The following is a 15,823-nucleotide window of genomic DNA, read 5'->3' as shown; positions in this document are numbered from 1 at the left end:
AGCAGCCAAAATGACACTCCTGCATTCTACCACTGACTAACACACAGGGCAGGGGATGCCGTTAGTCTAATACCTGCCTCCCTTGCACAGAGGTCACCGGTGCGGGGAACCAGCAGCAAGCTTTACCAAACACACCCACATTCTGGCTTTCCTTCGACAGTGTTGGACAAGAGCTCCCTGCCTCGCGAGGCAGGCAGCAGCAAAGAAGAGTCCGTAAAAAACCCCAAACTTGAAGACGAGTATCAGAAATTCAGAGTCCTCACATCCGGCCGGCGGTGTGCAACGTCTCGCCCCCGAACCAGTGTTTGTTCCGTGCTCCCTGCAGACTGGATGCGGCCTGAAACAGGCGGGCGAAGCTCACCTCTGCCCAGTGTGGTTCCTGTTCGCCTCCGCATTTAAGGCCAAGTTGTGTAGGAAGAGAAAAAGCTGCCACCACACTTGATTTCTGTTCTGCTGATGCTGTAGAGGAGAACAGTTGAAGCAAGGTTATTTATATTTCTAAAATTGCAACATACCACTTCTCTTTTCCAATAACAACTCAGTTACACTTTTCAAGAGCAGACACTTTAATCCCATCAGCATAACAAGGGGGTGCAGCAAGGGATGAGGGAAGAGAGTGAAATGATAAGTTCTCCAGAAATAATTGTAGCTCTAACATTACAAAAAGAAAAGAGCAGACCCTTTATGCATTGTGCACAAGAGGATTAAACTTTTTTTTGCTTGTAGGATTTTGCAGAGTTTAGCCAAGTGCTGTTTTTAATCAGATTGGCTTCTGAGCCTTTCAAAAGCCCCAGCTGCATGAACAAACAACCTTTTTTTTTTTTTTTAAAAAAAAAAAGCCCCCCTTCACCCCAAAAGTAAAAAAAAAAGAAAAAAATATAACTGGTGATCCATCTGTAAGTGATTTGACACCGTGAAGGTCAAAGGGTTAATCTTCAATTTAAACCACACTGCTGAGACAGCAAAACTCTGATTTCATCTAGTACAAGAAAACACATTCGTGCACACACACACTCCCCCACCCTCCCCCCCACCACATTTTCCTTCCCAGCATCTCCAAGATAATACTGCCCTTTTTATAGCCACTTTTGACAGTAAGCCATAAATAATCAGCCTTGGAGCCCTTTCCTACTGACTGGAGCCAATTAAACCTTAAGCAAGAACATACTTGAAAACACACAAAAAACCAAAACCAAGAGGTTATTTCAGGTCCCATTGTCAAGGAAGAAACATGGGAGTTGAGTTTCAGGGGGACACCAGACTATATAATGCAGCTTTGGGGCAGGGACACTGTTCCTTCTTTTGTTATATGTAATCACCTCTGTAAAAGTGGCTCCGATTATACCCCCACCTTCCTGCACTTTAATGGCATCTCATACAAACAGGTGGGTTTCTCTTTACATTGCCCAGCCTGGGATACTATTTCACCTCAATAACCGACCCTCTATTAGAAGTCAGTCTTTGTTTTCTCATCCAGAATTCCATATTTGCTAAGCAGCACTGATCATTTCTGGAAAACAAAACAAACCAGCCCCAATCTCTCCCCCTCCCCCTCCCCCCCACCCCCCCCCCCCATCCCCAGCAGATGAGGAAACAGAAGACTGGCTTCCAACAACTTTGCCTCAGTACACAGGAGTTCATAAAAGAGCACTGAAGCACATTATATGAACAAGATGTTTCAACTCAGATTAGCCCAACAGGGCAGAACAACACGGTTGCAAGGCATTTTTTACATAATCACCAATAAGAAAGAGTTGCAACCGGAGTTGGTGTATTGGAGATGTGTCAATAGACAGCTCTTCAAAGCCCTCCCACATAGTCATTAAATTATGTTTGCATTTCAGCGCGAGTAGATCTGTGCCATTTGAATCACAAGTACACACAAAACAGGCTTCAGAAAACCTGTGCTCATCTCGTATCTTAGCAGTGGGTCACTCTTCTTAGCCTCCAGACTTAAGAGTTATCTCCCGCATTTGGAAGATCCAGGTGCTCACAGATCCCATCACACATTTCAACACTGCTGTCTGTGTTTGGAGCACAACCCACAGACAGTGACTCCAGAGCCTCGTATTTATTTCAAAGTAACCAGCCCTGAGTTCAGTCCGAACTGATTGTTCAGACATTGGTAGGTGGTTTACAGGTGAAAACAGCGTTTTATAAACTATGCCCTAGGGCTGAATTTAAAAAAAACTGATTTGGTCTCAAAAAGCAAGACGTTTTTTGGTTTGCCACTCATCTCTTGGTTTTACCAGGCTTGTCCTTCCTTGTCAAACGCCAGAGATTCTTCTCACCCTCCTCCTTGGAGCCACATCCAAACCAGCTCAAACATGCATGTGGAACCAGTGTCCTGATGACATCTAGACACCATGCTTTTATCAAGCTATTATACCTTAATAGCTCCTTAAACAGAGACCTTCAGGTAGCATGTCAAAGTAGTGGCACGCAAGCAGAATGCTGCCTTCTGCAGATTCCAAAGTAGGAAACTATGGTAGGAGAGCATGGTGGACCAACATACTACAGATGCTCTGCTTTGAAGACAATCTGCTTTGGCAGATAATTTTATTTTGTTGGCAGTCAAGAGGGTAAAGAAGTGTCTTATAGGGACGTAGTATGGGAAATGCAAAAGAATATTCAAAAATTGGTATCGAAATCCTAAACATGAAATATATCTCTGCTTCACTGGTAGACCCTCTTTAATGGAAACTCTCATAAAATTTTCTAAAGTGGGTTAATCTGGGGGCAGACGAGAGGAGGTGTGCTGATCCGGCATATGCAATTTCAACTATTCCACACTGTCAGGACAAACAGATGTAACAATCCCCATATTAATGTCCCGTTTCATGTAGGAGGCTGCTTTGCGCTTCTCACACACCGTAACATGTTTCTAAATATTCCGTCTCCTCCTTAAGTTTTATATGTCACCTCAGAAGAAAAGGATTACTTGTTCTTTGCAGTGATAGGCAGAGAAGGCCATGTTCAGGGAAAAACAGTGGAAGAATTGAGCTTGTTCTCTTCTTTCTTTTTAAGGGGGGGAGCTTTTTGAGGAAGGTGTTGGGTTTTGGTTTTGTTTGGTAAATAAAGAGTTTCAGAGCTCTAATTTAAGAAGGGTTACAGAGCTGCAAGAGAACCAGTGGGATGTGGTATCACAAATACTGAGAAAAACTCTATTTTTTTTTTAGTTTATATTCTGTTGTGCTTATTTCACTGCCTCTTGAAGCCACTTTTTTGGTACAGCACTCTTGTCCTTCTCCAGTTAAAAATGTTTCCCACGCAAGGAGATTTCCATGCAAGAGTAGAATAGGAATTATTTTACCCTCATTTCCCTCTGCTTATAAGAAACATAAGATCTCAAATCACTTTATGAATGACGTTGACGCCATTAATTTTGTTTTGAAGTGAAAAAATAGAGCGCTAGGCTGAGGGCAGCTTTCCAGGCTTTATTCCCAGACCTAAGGCTTGTATTTCCCTGGGTTCATATTCAGCCAGCATTTCCTTCCACGGTGGTGTAGTCCCACGCACACTTTCACTGGCTTGCGCACTGAAGCAGCCTGCTCGCACTGTCCTCCCCTCGCACTGCTGCAGGAAAGTGAAGTAGAGCGGGACGGCGATCAAGGCCAGAACTAATCTGGCAAAGAAGTTGCCTTCCCTATTGACCAGGTCATCCTAATCCATCTGATCCATGGCATCGGGTAGTCAAGCTGATGTTTGTGCCAGCACAACAGAAAGGTGACCTGAGAAGAGGCGCAAGCTGGGACTGGTTCCTTCAGTGGCAAGCCTAGCTAACAGGGTTTACAGAGTTACGGCTTCACTTCTGGGCTGATCTGCTTTCCGTGGTACTAATTCAGTGTGGGACAAGAGCCACGGAATGGAAATGGCAGATATTCTTTCCAATACAGACAGAGAAAACAATTTATAGAAAGGACTGTCCCAGCCTAAAAATGTCCTTTTCACAAGTTTCAGTAGCTTTTCCCTAGATACGCCTCTGCCATGACCAAAATACTCAAATATTTCAGACTGAGGGCTTTTTGGTGTGGTACAGTTCAGCTGCCAGGAAGGACGGAAAACCCAGGAGAGTGACTCCATGAATTTGGCATCTAATCTTTTCAGATGTGATGCATTTCAAGTCAATTCTTACAGTCTTCTAAGACTCAGAACTATCGTGGAACAGGTTTATAATTTTCCTAAGCTTCAGTACGCTGATTTGTCCCTCACCAAAACAATTCAATGCTCAGAGTCACTACTGCACAGAAGTATTGGGATGAATGCTTTGCCACCTCCATGTGGTAGCAACACAATGAACATTTTGAAGCTCCTTTCCCAAGACGGAAAGAAGCCTCTTTTGCCCTCTACGCTAACTGTAACTAACGAAGACTAGACTTGTGAATACAGTAAGTCAACAAAAAGCTGGAAACACATAAAACCATTTCCTATTGCAGCTGCTGCTTTTTAAAAGGGATATCCTTAAGAGACTGTCTGTCTGAGACGTTAGCATGAATGCTTCAATGAGTCAGAAGGAAAAGCCATTTTACAGGAAAAGTGTCCTCTGCAGCAACAGCACATTAGCGAAGCCAATTCCATGAACTGTATTGAACTAAAAGCCAGAATACTGGTAAACAAACACAAAAAAACAGCAAGACTTTTACTGGAAGCAAATGAAACAGGGACAGGATTGACCCGACGTTTACTCCTGCCCCATAATTAATATTCCTAATACATGTTTCGCACTGTAAGTATACAGCTATGTATCTGTCAAAGAACACCTCAGATGTCAAAAGATTTTTACTCCTACCAAGCCCTTGCACGGGGTGATCGAGGGAAGATCAGTACAGGTAATACACCTTAAAGAAAATGTTGTTCCTCTGACACAGCTCCTTGAATCCTTGAGCATAAATGTTTAACAGATTAATAGGATTCACTTTTCCACCTGAAACATATGTGCCATTTACACCCCTCCTTAAAAAAATAAAGACGAGTGTGTTCATCATATGCACGTGTCGTAAGTGGGCCTGGTACATTCCTATCGCATATACAGAAGGACACACCTGTCTACCCTCTTTATCTCATGGGCAAGTTTTGACTTTGCTTCATGGCTTCCAGATGGTTAAGGGTCAAATTCTGATCCCATCTTAACTAGAGGGATTAAAACATAGCCATAAATGGCACTATTATAGCAAAAGAAGAAGAATGGCATATGTGCACATAAAAACATCATTCTTGCTTTAATGACTAATACAAGTATTAGCAATAAGTTGTTGCGATTTTATTTATTCACTGAACACAAAAATACTTGCACACCGGGAGCAGTTGCTGACTCATCGCTGAAGGCTGTTTTGGCTGCCAGGTGGCTGGAGGCATATTGTGCTACCACAAAATATGCTTCAGCTTAGAAAGACTAGAAAGTCACAGTCCCCAAGGCAACAGAGGTTACAGAAGGTGTCCCCCGCTGGAGCGAGAAATGCAGGCCAATGGAAGTCAAATACAAATCTTTCCAGCTGTGATTCCTAATGACCAAAGAATAATGCATGTGTAAAAGCAGCAGGGAAAAAACGGAGACAGTAACAGAGGAAAACCAAAAGAGGAGCTTAGTGGTGCCATTTCTCATGGTGACACAGAGATGAAGACAAGGACATCCCTTGGGGATCTGCATCCTCAGCCCCGCAGCTCTCTCACGTGGGACCAAACTTGTGGTCGAGGGAGGTGTCATTTCAAACACCGCTTCCTTTCTCAAAGCCTCCGGTCAGGCTTTGCGGAGCAAGATAAGCAACACGTGTGTTTATGGAGAGAGGAAGTACAGGAGCGGCCGCGGCAGGAGGGATGTGGGGTGCAGGAGACCCCCAAAACCCATTTACGGGCCACTCAGCCCAAGCAAGGGGGACGGCGCTGACCCTTGCCGAGGCGCTGGTCCGAGCAGCAAATGGCGTCGCTCGTTGCCCCAAGCCTGCTGCAGGCACAGCTGCGCAGGTGAGCCCTTTCTCAACTTTCTTGTAGTTCAAAAACAAACACGCAGCCACTCGCGCCTTCCTCTCCGGAGCAGGCAGGAAGGGGAAGCAGACAGACGCCATGGCAACAGCCAGCTGACGGCAACCTGGGAAGGGCAACCACCGGCCACCGCGTTCCCAGGCCCCCAGCCTTCCCCTCCGGCACCCCTGGGGGGCACACCGCCTTCTTTTCCACAAATACAGTAAATAAGGGTCTTGCATTTCCATAGAGCCGCACTCGATACCGCTCCCCACCTGCGCCACGGGGTCCGGGGGGCGATTCACCCCCATGCTGTGGGGGGGTACGGGGGTGCAGGAAGAGGTGCCCAGACCTCGCCTCCGCGCCGGGGAGAGGACACCCACCCCTTCCCGCAGCCGCAGCCTCAGGCAGCGAGCGCGGGCAGGTTTGCTCAGCGAGACCCCGGGCGTGAGCGGACAGAGAGCCCTTCCCCGCCTTCCCCTGTGTGTCACCGAACCGGCGCAGGCCGTGGGACGGGTTGACCTTTACCGCGCGTCGGTTCCCTCACCGCCAGAAGGGCGGTGCTCCCGAGCGGCTCGGTGCGCGGGAGACACCCCCTAGAGATTAAAGCGTCCCTCGGGGGTTCGTTAAAACAACACTTTGAAAGTTTTTACAGGGAAATATCCCGGCGGAGGGCCGGGGGGGGGAGTGGAAGGGGCGCAGGGCCGGGGGGCAGCGCGGCCCCGCCGTGCGGGGGGCCCGCGGGCGGGCAGGTGCAGCGCCGGAGCCTGCGGGCAGAGCGGCCTCTCGTCAGCAGTTCTGATGACTCAGAAGCTAAATTTAGAGCGCGATATAAACACGGCAGCCGCAGCGCAAACACTGCCCGGCAGAGCCGCTCTCCTCTCGGCCCGCTCCTCCGCGCCGGCCGGGGCCCGCGGGGGCTCTGCGGGGCGGGCGGCTGCAGCAGCCCCCATCGCCAGCGTCCTGGCAGGCGTTACGTCAGGAAAAACCTAATTGGGGTTAATAGAAGTTGCCTCACTGCTGTTATTTTTAGATCGCTATTCTTTCTGCTGTGGTACGGTCCTCGGAAAGATTCCTTTGCCAGTGGCGAGGGTAGCCACCGAGGAGAAATAAAAAAAAACCCCAAACAGAGACTATAAAAGGCTAGCGGGACATTCCTTCTCAGTGGCTTGAAACAAAGGAGGACGCTGCAGTTGGGCACTGGCTTTCCTGCCTCTCCACCGTAAAATTTAATTGAGTAACACGCACACTCCTCACCATGAATAATCAGTCCGAACATCTCATCATCCCCCTCAGGGATGGTAGTATCTTAATAAGATCAACCAGCCTAAGCGGAGGACTGGAGGCAGAGCAACTGGGTTCCAATCGGTGATCCCTGCATGATCTCAGACAAGTTGTAACCTGCATTTCTTAGTCTCCCACACTAAAAAAGAAGTGAGCTATTACTGCAATTATTTCTTAATTGAAAAATAATTTCTCAGCCGTCGCACTGCTACAAGCAGAAAGCACGTTACCACTGTCACAGCCAGCACGGTGCTGCGAGAGCCAAGGAAATGCAGAAGAGCCTGCGGAGACTACTGGGGTTATACGGGAGAAGCAGCAGCACTGAACACTATTCAAATCACACAGCGATACTGCAGGTGATGTTAGAAATATTGCAAAACAATTCACTTGTACTGTCCCAAAGAATTACTTCGTACTCTTTAAAGCAGGCAGTCTTGGCATTCTGAGGTTGTGGCCCCACTGCCTTAAGACACTGCAGTCCTCCGTCCAGCGGGGCGAAGGATTCACGGCGCGTCGTAGCAGAGAGCTTGTACTGCTCTGCTGCCAGCAGGCTCCCTTATCCTCTGCCCACTTCCTCTACCAGAGCTAGGCAGGAAGTTTTGCTTTTTAACATTATCCTCTATTTTAAGCAGGAATAAACCCATAATATATTTAAATCTTTCGTCAGCTGAAAGCGTAGAGAAGGAGGATAGATTAAGCTGATGCAAAAGTGTTGTGTTTTTTATTAAACCGATATACAGTGGTCGTATGTGAGTGTTGCATCAAGAGTTCTCATAGCCCAGCCTCCAACAGCAGCCTTATGTGGCTGCCTGAGGAAAAGCAGAAGGCAAATACATGCAATAGCTCCCCCTAATACTCTTTCAGCATCTAACTAGTTTGAGCTCAGGACTTCCTGAGTCAGATCTGGTTTCTATTTATTTAATGTCTCCTTCAATGGCCATAAACTTGCCCCAATTCCCCTTGAAGTCAGATAAAGCACTGGGATGCACACTCGCCTTGACAAGGAGTTCCACAGAGCGACCTATTTCATGAAAAACTACCTCATCTACTTTGAGCTGGCTCCTGCTAGCTTGACTTGATTTTGCCTAGTTCTTGTACTGGGAGAAATTAGTCTATCCATCTCCTTCATGTCACTTTTCATTTCTGTTTAATATCGCTAGCCCCTTGCTTTGTGTCTTTTGTAGGCTTAGCAGTAGTCCTAGCCCATTTTTTCATTTTTCATATGGAAGTTTCATTATCCTTCTTGCCTTTCTCTGAAAGTTTTCCAGTTCTGCTGCATCATCTTTGGAAGAAGGAAACCAGAACTGTATGTAACATTCAACATGGATTTATACAGCGGCATAACTGTGTTCTTGTTCTCAGTTTCTTTTCTTAACATACCAAAGGATATAATTTCAGATCAGATATGAACGGGTCTAGCAAGTTTCTGTTAACCTAAATGTCAAGTAATTAGCTCCACAGGCGGCAGGGTTTCAGAACAGGTGCTAGACAAGGGGCAACAAGTTGCTGTGTCATGTGTATGCATAGGGGAACGTGCGCTTCCAAGCCCACCTCTTTCTTCATTGTCATTTGTCAAAACAGAAAAAAATCTAACAACAATAAGAAAAAAAATCTGTCTCCACTTCCTCATATCAAGTTCCTGATGCCACTGACTGTGAGAATCCCTCTTCCCTCTATAGCACCCTGCTTTCCTCAAGCCTAGGATCCCAATTCCATAGCCTTGCAAGAACTTTGCTTTACATCTCAATCTTCCCAACCTCACACCCACCCTACCCCTTGCCCTCTAAACCAGGCTCACTCCCTTCAGGAGTTTTCTATCTGGTACTCTCCCTCACCACGGTCCTGCATCCTCAGCTGGAAATTCAAGTCCTGCACTGATGGGCAACCCACAGACAGCAGAGCCGAAGAGGAGACTCACTGCTTGGCACAGCAGCAGCAGCAGGGACCAGCAAGCACTAGCCAGCAGAGAAGATCCCAAAACGTACTGACCTACTCAGGAAACAAATGAATGAAAGCACTTACCCCAAGTCTCAAAGAGACTGTAGGTACAAGTACAGTATGGAGCTGCCAGTGCTACAGGCTCAGCTGCAGGACAGTTTGAGAGTCTCTGCATTACATTATTAGGAAGCTTTTCTGAACATTTTTCCTAAAAATGTAAAGTCATCATAAAGGACAGTTTCCTGCAAACAATTCCAGTTTAAAAAAGCAACTGTTAAAAAATTCCCTGAGTGTCCTCAATAAGTGATGGAGAAAAGCCTGACGGAGTTTGGGATAAATAATGCATACAAAGCGCTGCACACCCACTCTCTCACACCAACAGGTTTACGAGAAGAGACACGGGCTCCCTGTTGCATAAGCAGAAGTGTCTCAGAGGAGGCCTCGATAAGTCTCAGGAGAGACAGAGGGGAAAAAATATGCAAAATGTAACAAGTTTCACTTTCAAAGGAAAACAACATTTCCTCCTGGACATTTTCAGTGTCATTAACTTGAGGCAAACAGGTACATGCCTAGCTGGCTGTCCACAGCCAGTGTGGATGCCGGCATTCGTGCTCCACAGGCTGCTCGAGCCCGTTGCAGTGATGGCGAGAGTTACTTGCTGAAGCAATGAGGGAATTTAGAGAAACAAAGTTTTCTATAGCTAGATCCACGGAGGCTTTTTGAGCATGGTCAGCATATCTAGATCAACTGCAGGATTCCTGATGTGTTGGAAAGGGTCTTTGTTGTTGTTTGTAATGCACTTATTTACTCAAGAAAGCTCAGCTCTGATTCAGCATCTGGTTCTCATTGAGGCTCAGCTTTTTTTAAACTGAGCTTTCCAGATGGGTTGACTGAAGCACAAGGAGGTCAAGAGACTTGTCTGAGGTCATACAGCAAGTCAGTGGCTCTGCTTGGACCCGAGCCCAGAACTGTTCAAGGCTACCACTCCTTGGCTCTTAAAGAGACAATTTTATCCCCTGTGAAGTGATCTTATCACCATGAAGAAGAGATGTGATAAAAGCAGTCCCCTCAAAGCTGCAGCCTGCTTAGAAAGAGTTATTTTATTTGGAAAAAGCCATAGCGTTCCAGTGTCTCAATGGAGCAAGTCAAGCCAAAGGGGTGTGATACTGGTATACAGCGTCATCCACTCCACTCTTGTATAACCCTGTGCTTCTATGGAGTGGCTTTACACTTCTGCTGCCTCTGACCCTGGTTGTCTGCTCACATCCCATCTAGCAGTGCATCATGTCCTGAAACACACTGTCGGTTCAGCACAGGTTGAAGGCCCTTCTCAAGGTGAGGAAACTGAAGCGCACTCAGGACCCAAAGCAGAGCCCGAGCACTTGTTGCCACAGCCTTGACCTGTGGGGTGCAGGCATCCCAGCTGACCGACCAGCAGATCCCCTAAACTCAGCTCTGTTCTCCATAACCTCAGAGTGCACTCTTTAAGCTCAGCCACAGGCCGGACTACAGCAAGCAGTTCACAGATCCCACAGCAAAAGCACATTTGCTCCAAACCAAGGAGGTGCCAGGTACTGCGTTCTTCTGCAGAAAGCATGGCTTGGCTCTGCCCTTGTTTTCCAGGGGCAGAGTGAGAAAAGCACAACAGAAGGAACATCACCAGAAGCTACATGGCCTCAGACAGGTAACAGGTACTTAAGAGCTCAAGAAAACATAGAAGGGTGTTGCATGTCATTTTGCAGAGCCCTTTGCAAACCAGAGCCTGTAGCAGCCTCTGCTACTTAGGAACACGGAGCGTTCCTCAAGTCCTTCCTATAATAAATTCAGCATCTGAAGGAGACGAAAGCTGCAGAGTGCTAGGGAATGTTGCGTTGTGCTCTAGCACTGTTCTAAGGATGAAAAAGCTAGGTTTTAAACTACTGTATTCTGTTTAATATATTAATAGGAAACAAAGCCCTGAAAATGGTGTACATGCCAAAAGCAAGCATAGGTGCGGCCAACTTTCTTATTCTTACAAGATGCATACCCAAAAATCTTTTGTATAGCCAAGAACCACAGAATAAATACCACATAGCTCTGGGAGCCCAGGGAAGAGATAACAGTGACTCTCCAGGGTTCCCAGTGTGGAATGGGGTTGGGTTAGACCATGCGTGCAGCTGAGTCAAGTGACAACTCAGTGACGTCAACCTCAGCAGCTATTGCCTGCTCAGTTCCTCTCGGCCAGGGATGTACAATAACCAGCAGCCTTTGTGTCAACACTGCCTTGCTGCTGCGGCAGCAGAATGGGAGCTGTACCTGAACTGCTGGAGTCTCGCAGAACTCCAGAAGAGCCATGCAAGGGCAACTCTTGAGCTAGCTGGATGCACTACTCCAATGCTGAAAGACTTTCCTGACTCCCACTGAAAGGGCACATACATTTTCTTTCCACAGGTTCACAGACAAGATGTTTCATAGGCTCCGAAAAGAGGCGCAGCTTGTTGAAAACCGGGCTTGCTTTCTCTCAGGGCTTCATGAGGCCACACTGGTGTGACTAACTCTGTGGTATTCTAAATCTGATTCAAGACACCACTCTGGAAAGTTGGTTTTGACCAAACGTTTGAGACAAGCTGGAACAGGGCATCCAAATCAGGGGTTAGTTTCACAGCAAGAGAAACGACGGCCCAGTTTTCCACATCTCAGAGACTGCGCCTTCCAAACCACAACACATTGCGTACGAGTCCACGTGTCTCCAGCGGCAGACTGCTTGCTTCTTCAGCAACAGCCTGGGAGGTCATTGAACACAGGACAGAGGGGCTTCTGCACAGGAGATCTATGCCGAAAGGCAGAGGAAGTCCTCCACTCAGGACTGGGAGGGAAGGGATTGGGCACAACAACAAAACACTCCACGGGGGAACGGTGCTTTGGACACTAATATGTGGCTCAGTACTCAGTTTTCCTGACAAACAAGAAAGAAACTCGTAACAGATCCAAACGCCAAGGCCTATCCCAGGGTCAGGCTGTGGAGAACCACTGGCTGAACTACTCAGTTCTCGGGTTAAGTTTTCGGGTTGGGTTTTTGTTGTTTTGGTGGTTTGTTTTGTTTTGTTTTGTTTTTTTTCTGTTTTGTTTTCAAATGTAAATGGCTGAACGGCTCCACCCCCCCACCCCCTTTACAACTTGTTGCCGTTCCAGTTCAAACAAAGCCAGCAGAGCTCCTCCTCCGCTGGCCGCGCCGCCGGCTAGCGCAGCCGGACGCCTTTGTTTACTAACTCTCCCACCGGCCTGGCGGGCGGGAGCCGGGCTGGGCCCGCAGCCCGGTGCGTGGCGCTGGGAGCCCCCGCGGCTGGCAGCGCGCCCCGGGCCACGGGGGCGGCCAAGAGCCCGACCCGGGGCGGCTTCGGCGGGGCCGGCTTGGGTGGGCATTGCTGGACGCGTTTCCAAGGCGCAGAGATGAGATAGGTAACGCTCCCCCGAGACGAAAGGGGTCAAGTTACAACCAGTTCCACCACTTCGCTCCAGGGCTCCTCCACCGAGGTGGTTAACCTTCGCTTTCCTGGGAGAAGCTGGCTGGAGAGAGTGGGGTCTTCAGCTATGGCTGGTGAAAAGGTGGCACTGGGGAGGACCACCTTCCACCACACATACCACTTGTTAAAAATTCTCCTGGTGGCTCCTTGTTCTTGCAATTCGCTAAATGACATTCATAGCCCCATCTACATTTCTACTGGCTAATCTTCCTGTTACAGCTTCTTTAATCCTCCTGCTGTTTGGTGATGAAGCTCCCAGAATTCCCTCGTCTCTCCGATGACATAGAGAGGACCAAAGCTTTGCCCAGCCACAAGCCACATTCTCTGACCCAGACAGAGGTCCTCACTTACCTTTGAGAAGAATCACAAGACATGCCACCGTTAACAGAGCACCAACTCACTTGGAGTGAGATAAGCTTTCTGTCCCTCTCTGAAGTTAGCCAGAGCGTCAGCTTCTTCATAGGCAAGTGGATACACACTCTCCTTGTTGGACTTGCACAGAAGTGGCAAAGTGCTGCTTCTGCCAAACCTCTGCCACCTCTGACAAACTGCCTGGACTGGGATTTCTGTTTCATCCCTACTCAACAGGGGAAGGAGGGCAAGGAAGAAAGAATCTGGGGTTTTAGGGACGCTGGTTTTGTTTCTTTGAAGAGCAGAGTCTCTTTTTTTTTTTAAAAAAAAAAAAAAAGAAAACAAAATCAAGATTCTGGAGTGTGGTTTTCAGACCTGATGGCATCTAACAGCTGTCTTTTGTTGTGAGGAAGTTAGTCACAAGTCTGAGACACTAGCTAGGACTGTCTGACAGAAGAGTTGCTACCAAGTCTAGCATGATCTAAATATACTCCACAACATTTCAGACAACTACCCCTAGACAACAAGGAGTGTCAGAACAGACTCCAGGCTTCTTGTCATCTCCAAGATGAGGAGCTGATATAAGCCACAGATGGCCACTTGTGCCACAGAAGACACTGGTGGTGAGGAGAGTGGAGAAGAGTAAAAGCTGTAATAAAAAGCAAGGGGGAGTTCTCTGGAGAAAGCCTCAGTGACCCTGTTGCTGATGAACTGGAAGGGCTGGCATAGCAGCAGCTAACGTAGAACAGCTATCTCCCCAGGCCGTAAATGCAGCCCCACACACTCTCTTCCCTCCACTTGCCAATCTTTAGGAAGACCCAGCAATCTAGCATAAGCAAAATCCACCAGGATACTGCTGCCGTTTTATCGCTGCTGGCAGTCTGCTGCCTCAGACAACAGACCGCTTAGCTGGTGCCTGGAGCTGGTCTTCAAGAGCACCACTCCCGGATAGCTAAACCCCCACCTCCCCTCGCGAGACATCCTACCCTCTGTATGTGGAGGCGGTGGAACTGGTCGGCAATGCACTGCAACTTCCGTGCAATCTGCACCTCGGCACGTGCTTCCCGCTGACCTTCCTGAGGCTCCTCTTGGAGGTGCGGATCCAACGCAAAGCCAACTGGAGGGACGTGTAAACGGTAACCAGCATGCCCTACAAAACAGAGATCAGAAGAGTCATTCTTTGAGCACAAAGAATAGCTCTTCTACTCAGTACACTTTACAGAGGGAAGAGTTGCCCATAATCCTAAATTTTTGACTCATGTTAAAGTCCAGTTCCTGAAGCCCAAACAATGACTGCGTACCATAAGCATGCAGTAAAACATTTGCTCAGTTTCTAAGTAGATTTATATCGATTAAGCAGAGCATTGTGTTGCTTCCCATAATCAAAAGACTGGCAGGATCTTAGACTTGGTTCTTTTTGCTTGTTTATAGTTCAGCCAAGTGCTGATTATTTTTTTTTTTTAACGATGATTTTGCAGTTTTACAAGATCTGTGCCTCAAGTTGTCTCCCATTAAAGGTTGCTGTATCTTTTCTGTCAGATTTTTGTCAGTTCTCTGGCATTCAGAGGGACTGATTTGAATTAAAGCTAAATCAGGTACACAAAGCTGAGTGGTGTCCCATCAGTTACTAGTAAAATACTGGATAGACATGCTACTTATTCAACAACTTTAACTCCAGTAAAGAGCCTAAAAGCTGTCCCACTAAGTGTAAATTTTTCTATTTCCCTCTCTCCACTGAAAACCAGGAGTCTTCCTGTACGGATGAGGCAGCACTAGAAGTTAAAAAATGTAGGCAAATGGTAGGTTACAAAGTATCGCTTAAACGTCTAGCAGAATAAAGCCAAAAAGAAAAAGATTGAGAGTATCAAGGACAGTGGAAGCAATGAGCAAGTGCCTAGCTCCTGCAGTGGACAAGCAAGGGTAAGAAAATACAAGCTGTCTTTCCTGAGGGAGTAGGACCAAAGCAAAATAATTTCAGTCCTTTAATTCAATGCCCTAATGAAAGAAACCTTGCTTGACTGGGGAAGTGCTAAAGGGACAGTTCCCTTGCTGCAAAGCTGGTGACACTGGAGTGCTCTTACCATAGAAGAGTCTCCGGGGCTCTTCAGTGACTCCACAAGGCAACATAACATCCTGACTGGAAGAGGACGGGCTGAGTGTTTGAGTTGCCTTGTCCTGCTGCTCAGGATGCCTGATACCGGGACCACAGCAGTGTGTGAGGGGGAATAGTTGAAACCTCCCCAGAAGGCAGCTGTAGGACTGGTTCTGTGTGAAAATGCCAGTTGCAGTCATCTCACCAGGCTGACCTGCAAGTCCAAAGTCATCAGAGTGAAACACGTCATCGTCCAGCCCATCCAGGCTAGAATAGTCCTCTTCCAGGTAGCTGGGGCGATCCATTGCTCCTGCAATAAAGGGACATTTGAGGAAACAGCTAAAACACAAGAACCTTGTCCAGGAGAGAATGCCTTCTGCTTCAACAATAAAACACAGCTTTTTTTTTTTTCCACGCCTCCCTCCCTCCCAGTGCTGCCCATCTGCATGGGCAGGAAAGGCGAGTGACTCAGTAGTGAGGGTCAGGGCTTTCTGGAATGTCCTTGAGTGCTGGGCCAGAGGGAGACAAAGTTCACATGTGTCTAAGAGTCCACCCACTGCTCCAGTTCCACAACTGGTCACAAGGAGAGAGTCAACCCTCAAACTCAGCACATGGAAACTGAAAAAAGCAACCCCAATCCTTCAAATTGCCCCATGGCCAGTCAGCTTCTCTGGGGTCTGCTTTGCTTTGGCCTGCC

The 15,823-nt window shown here is 47.5% G+C and overlaps 1 protein-coding gene across 2 annotated transcripts; it reads right to left on the bottom strand.

Annotated features, from left to right (window-relative positions):
• Positions 1-357: 357 nt before the first annotated feature.
• BMF (Bcl2 modifying factor) lies at positions 358-15,431 on the bottom strand. Of its 2 annotated transcripts, none has more exons than XM_086613753.1 (3): positions 15,116-15,431; positions 14,021-14,184; positions 358-459 (listed from the first exon to the last, which is right to left on the bottom strand). In XM_086613753.1, exons 1-3 carry the CDS (start codon positions 15,429-15,431, stop codon positions 358-360), a joined length of 582 nt encoding a protein of 193 aa, XP_086469879.1. The 2 variants fall into 2 exon arrangements, with proteins under 2 accessions (XP_086469879.1, XP_086469878.1); XM_086613752.1 differs by lacking the exon at positions 358-459 and adding an exon at positions 5,379-5,501.
• Between the last annotated feature and the right edge of the window lie 392 nt (positions 15,432-15,823).

The sequence above is a fragment of the Tauraco erythrolophus genome, chromosome 6, assembly GCF_009769465.1.
Source record: "Tauraco erythrolophus isolate bTauEry1 chromosome 6, bTauEry1.pri, whole genome shotgun sequence".
NCBI lineage: Eukaryota > Metazoa > Chordata > Aves > Musophagiformes > Musophagidae > Tauraco > Tauraco erythrolophus.
Note: the sequence above shows the minus strand (reverse complement) of the source record. Positions and strands in the feature narration are given on the sequence as shown.

What these genes read in the sequence shown, in the direction of transcription:
- BMF (XM_086613752.1), bottom strand. Translation starts at nt 15,431, where the DNA reads ATGGATCGCCCCAGCTACCTGGAAGAGGACTATTCTAGCCTGGATGGG. An exon ending in GCCCCGGAGACTCTTCTATG is followed by an intron (nt 14,185 to 15,115) that starts GTAAGAGCACTC and finishes TCTGTTTTGTAG; the next exon opens with GGCATGCTGGTTACCGTTTA. An exon ending in ACCGCCTCCACATACAGAGG is followed by an intron (nt 5,502 to 14,020) that starts GTAGGATGTCTC and finishes TTTGGTCATTAG; the next exon opens with GAATCACAGCTGGAAAGATT.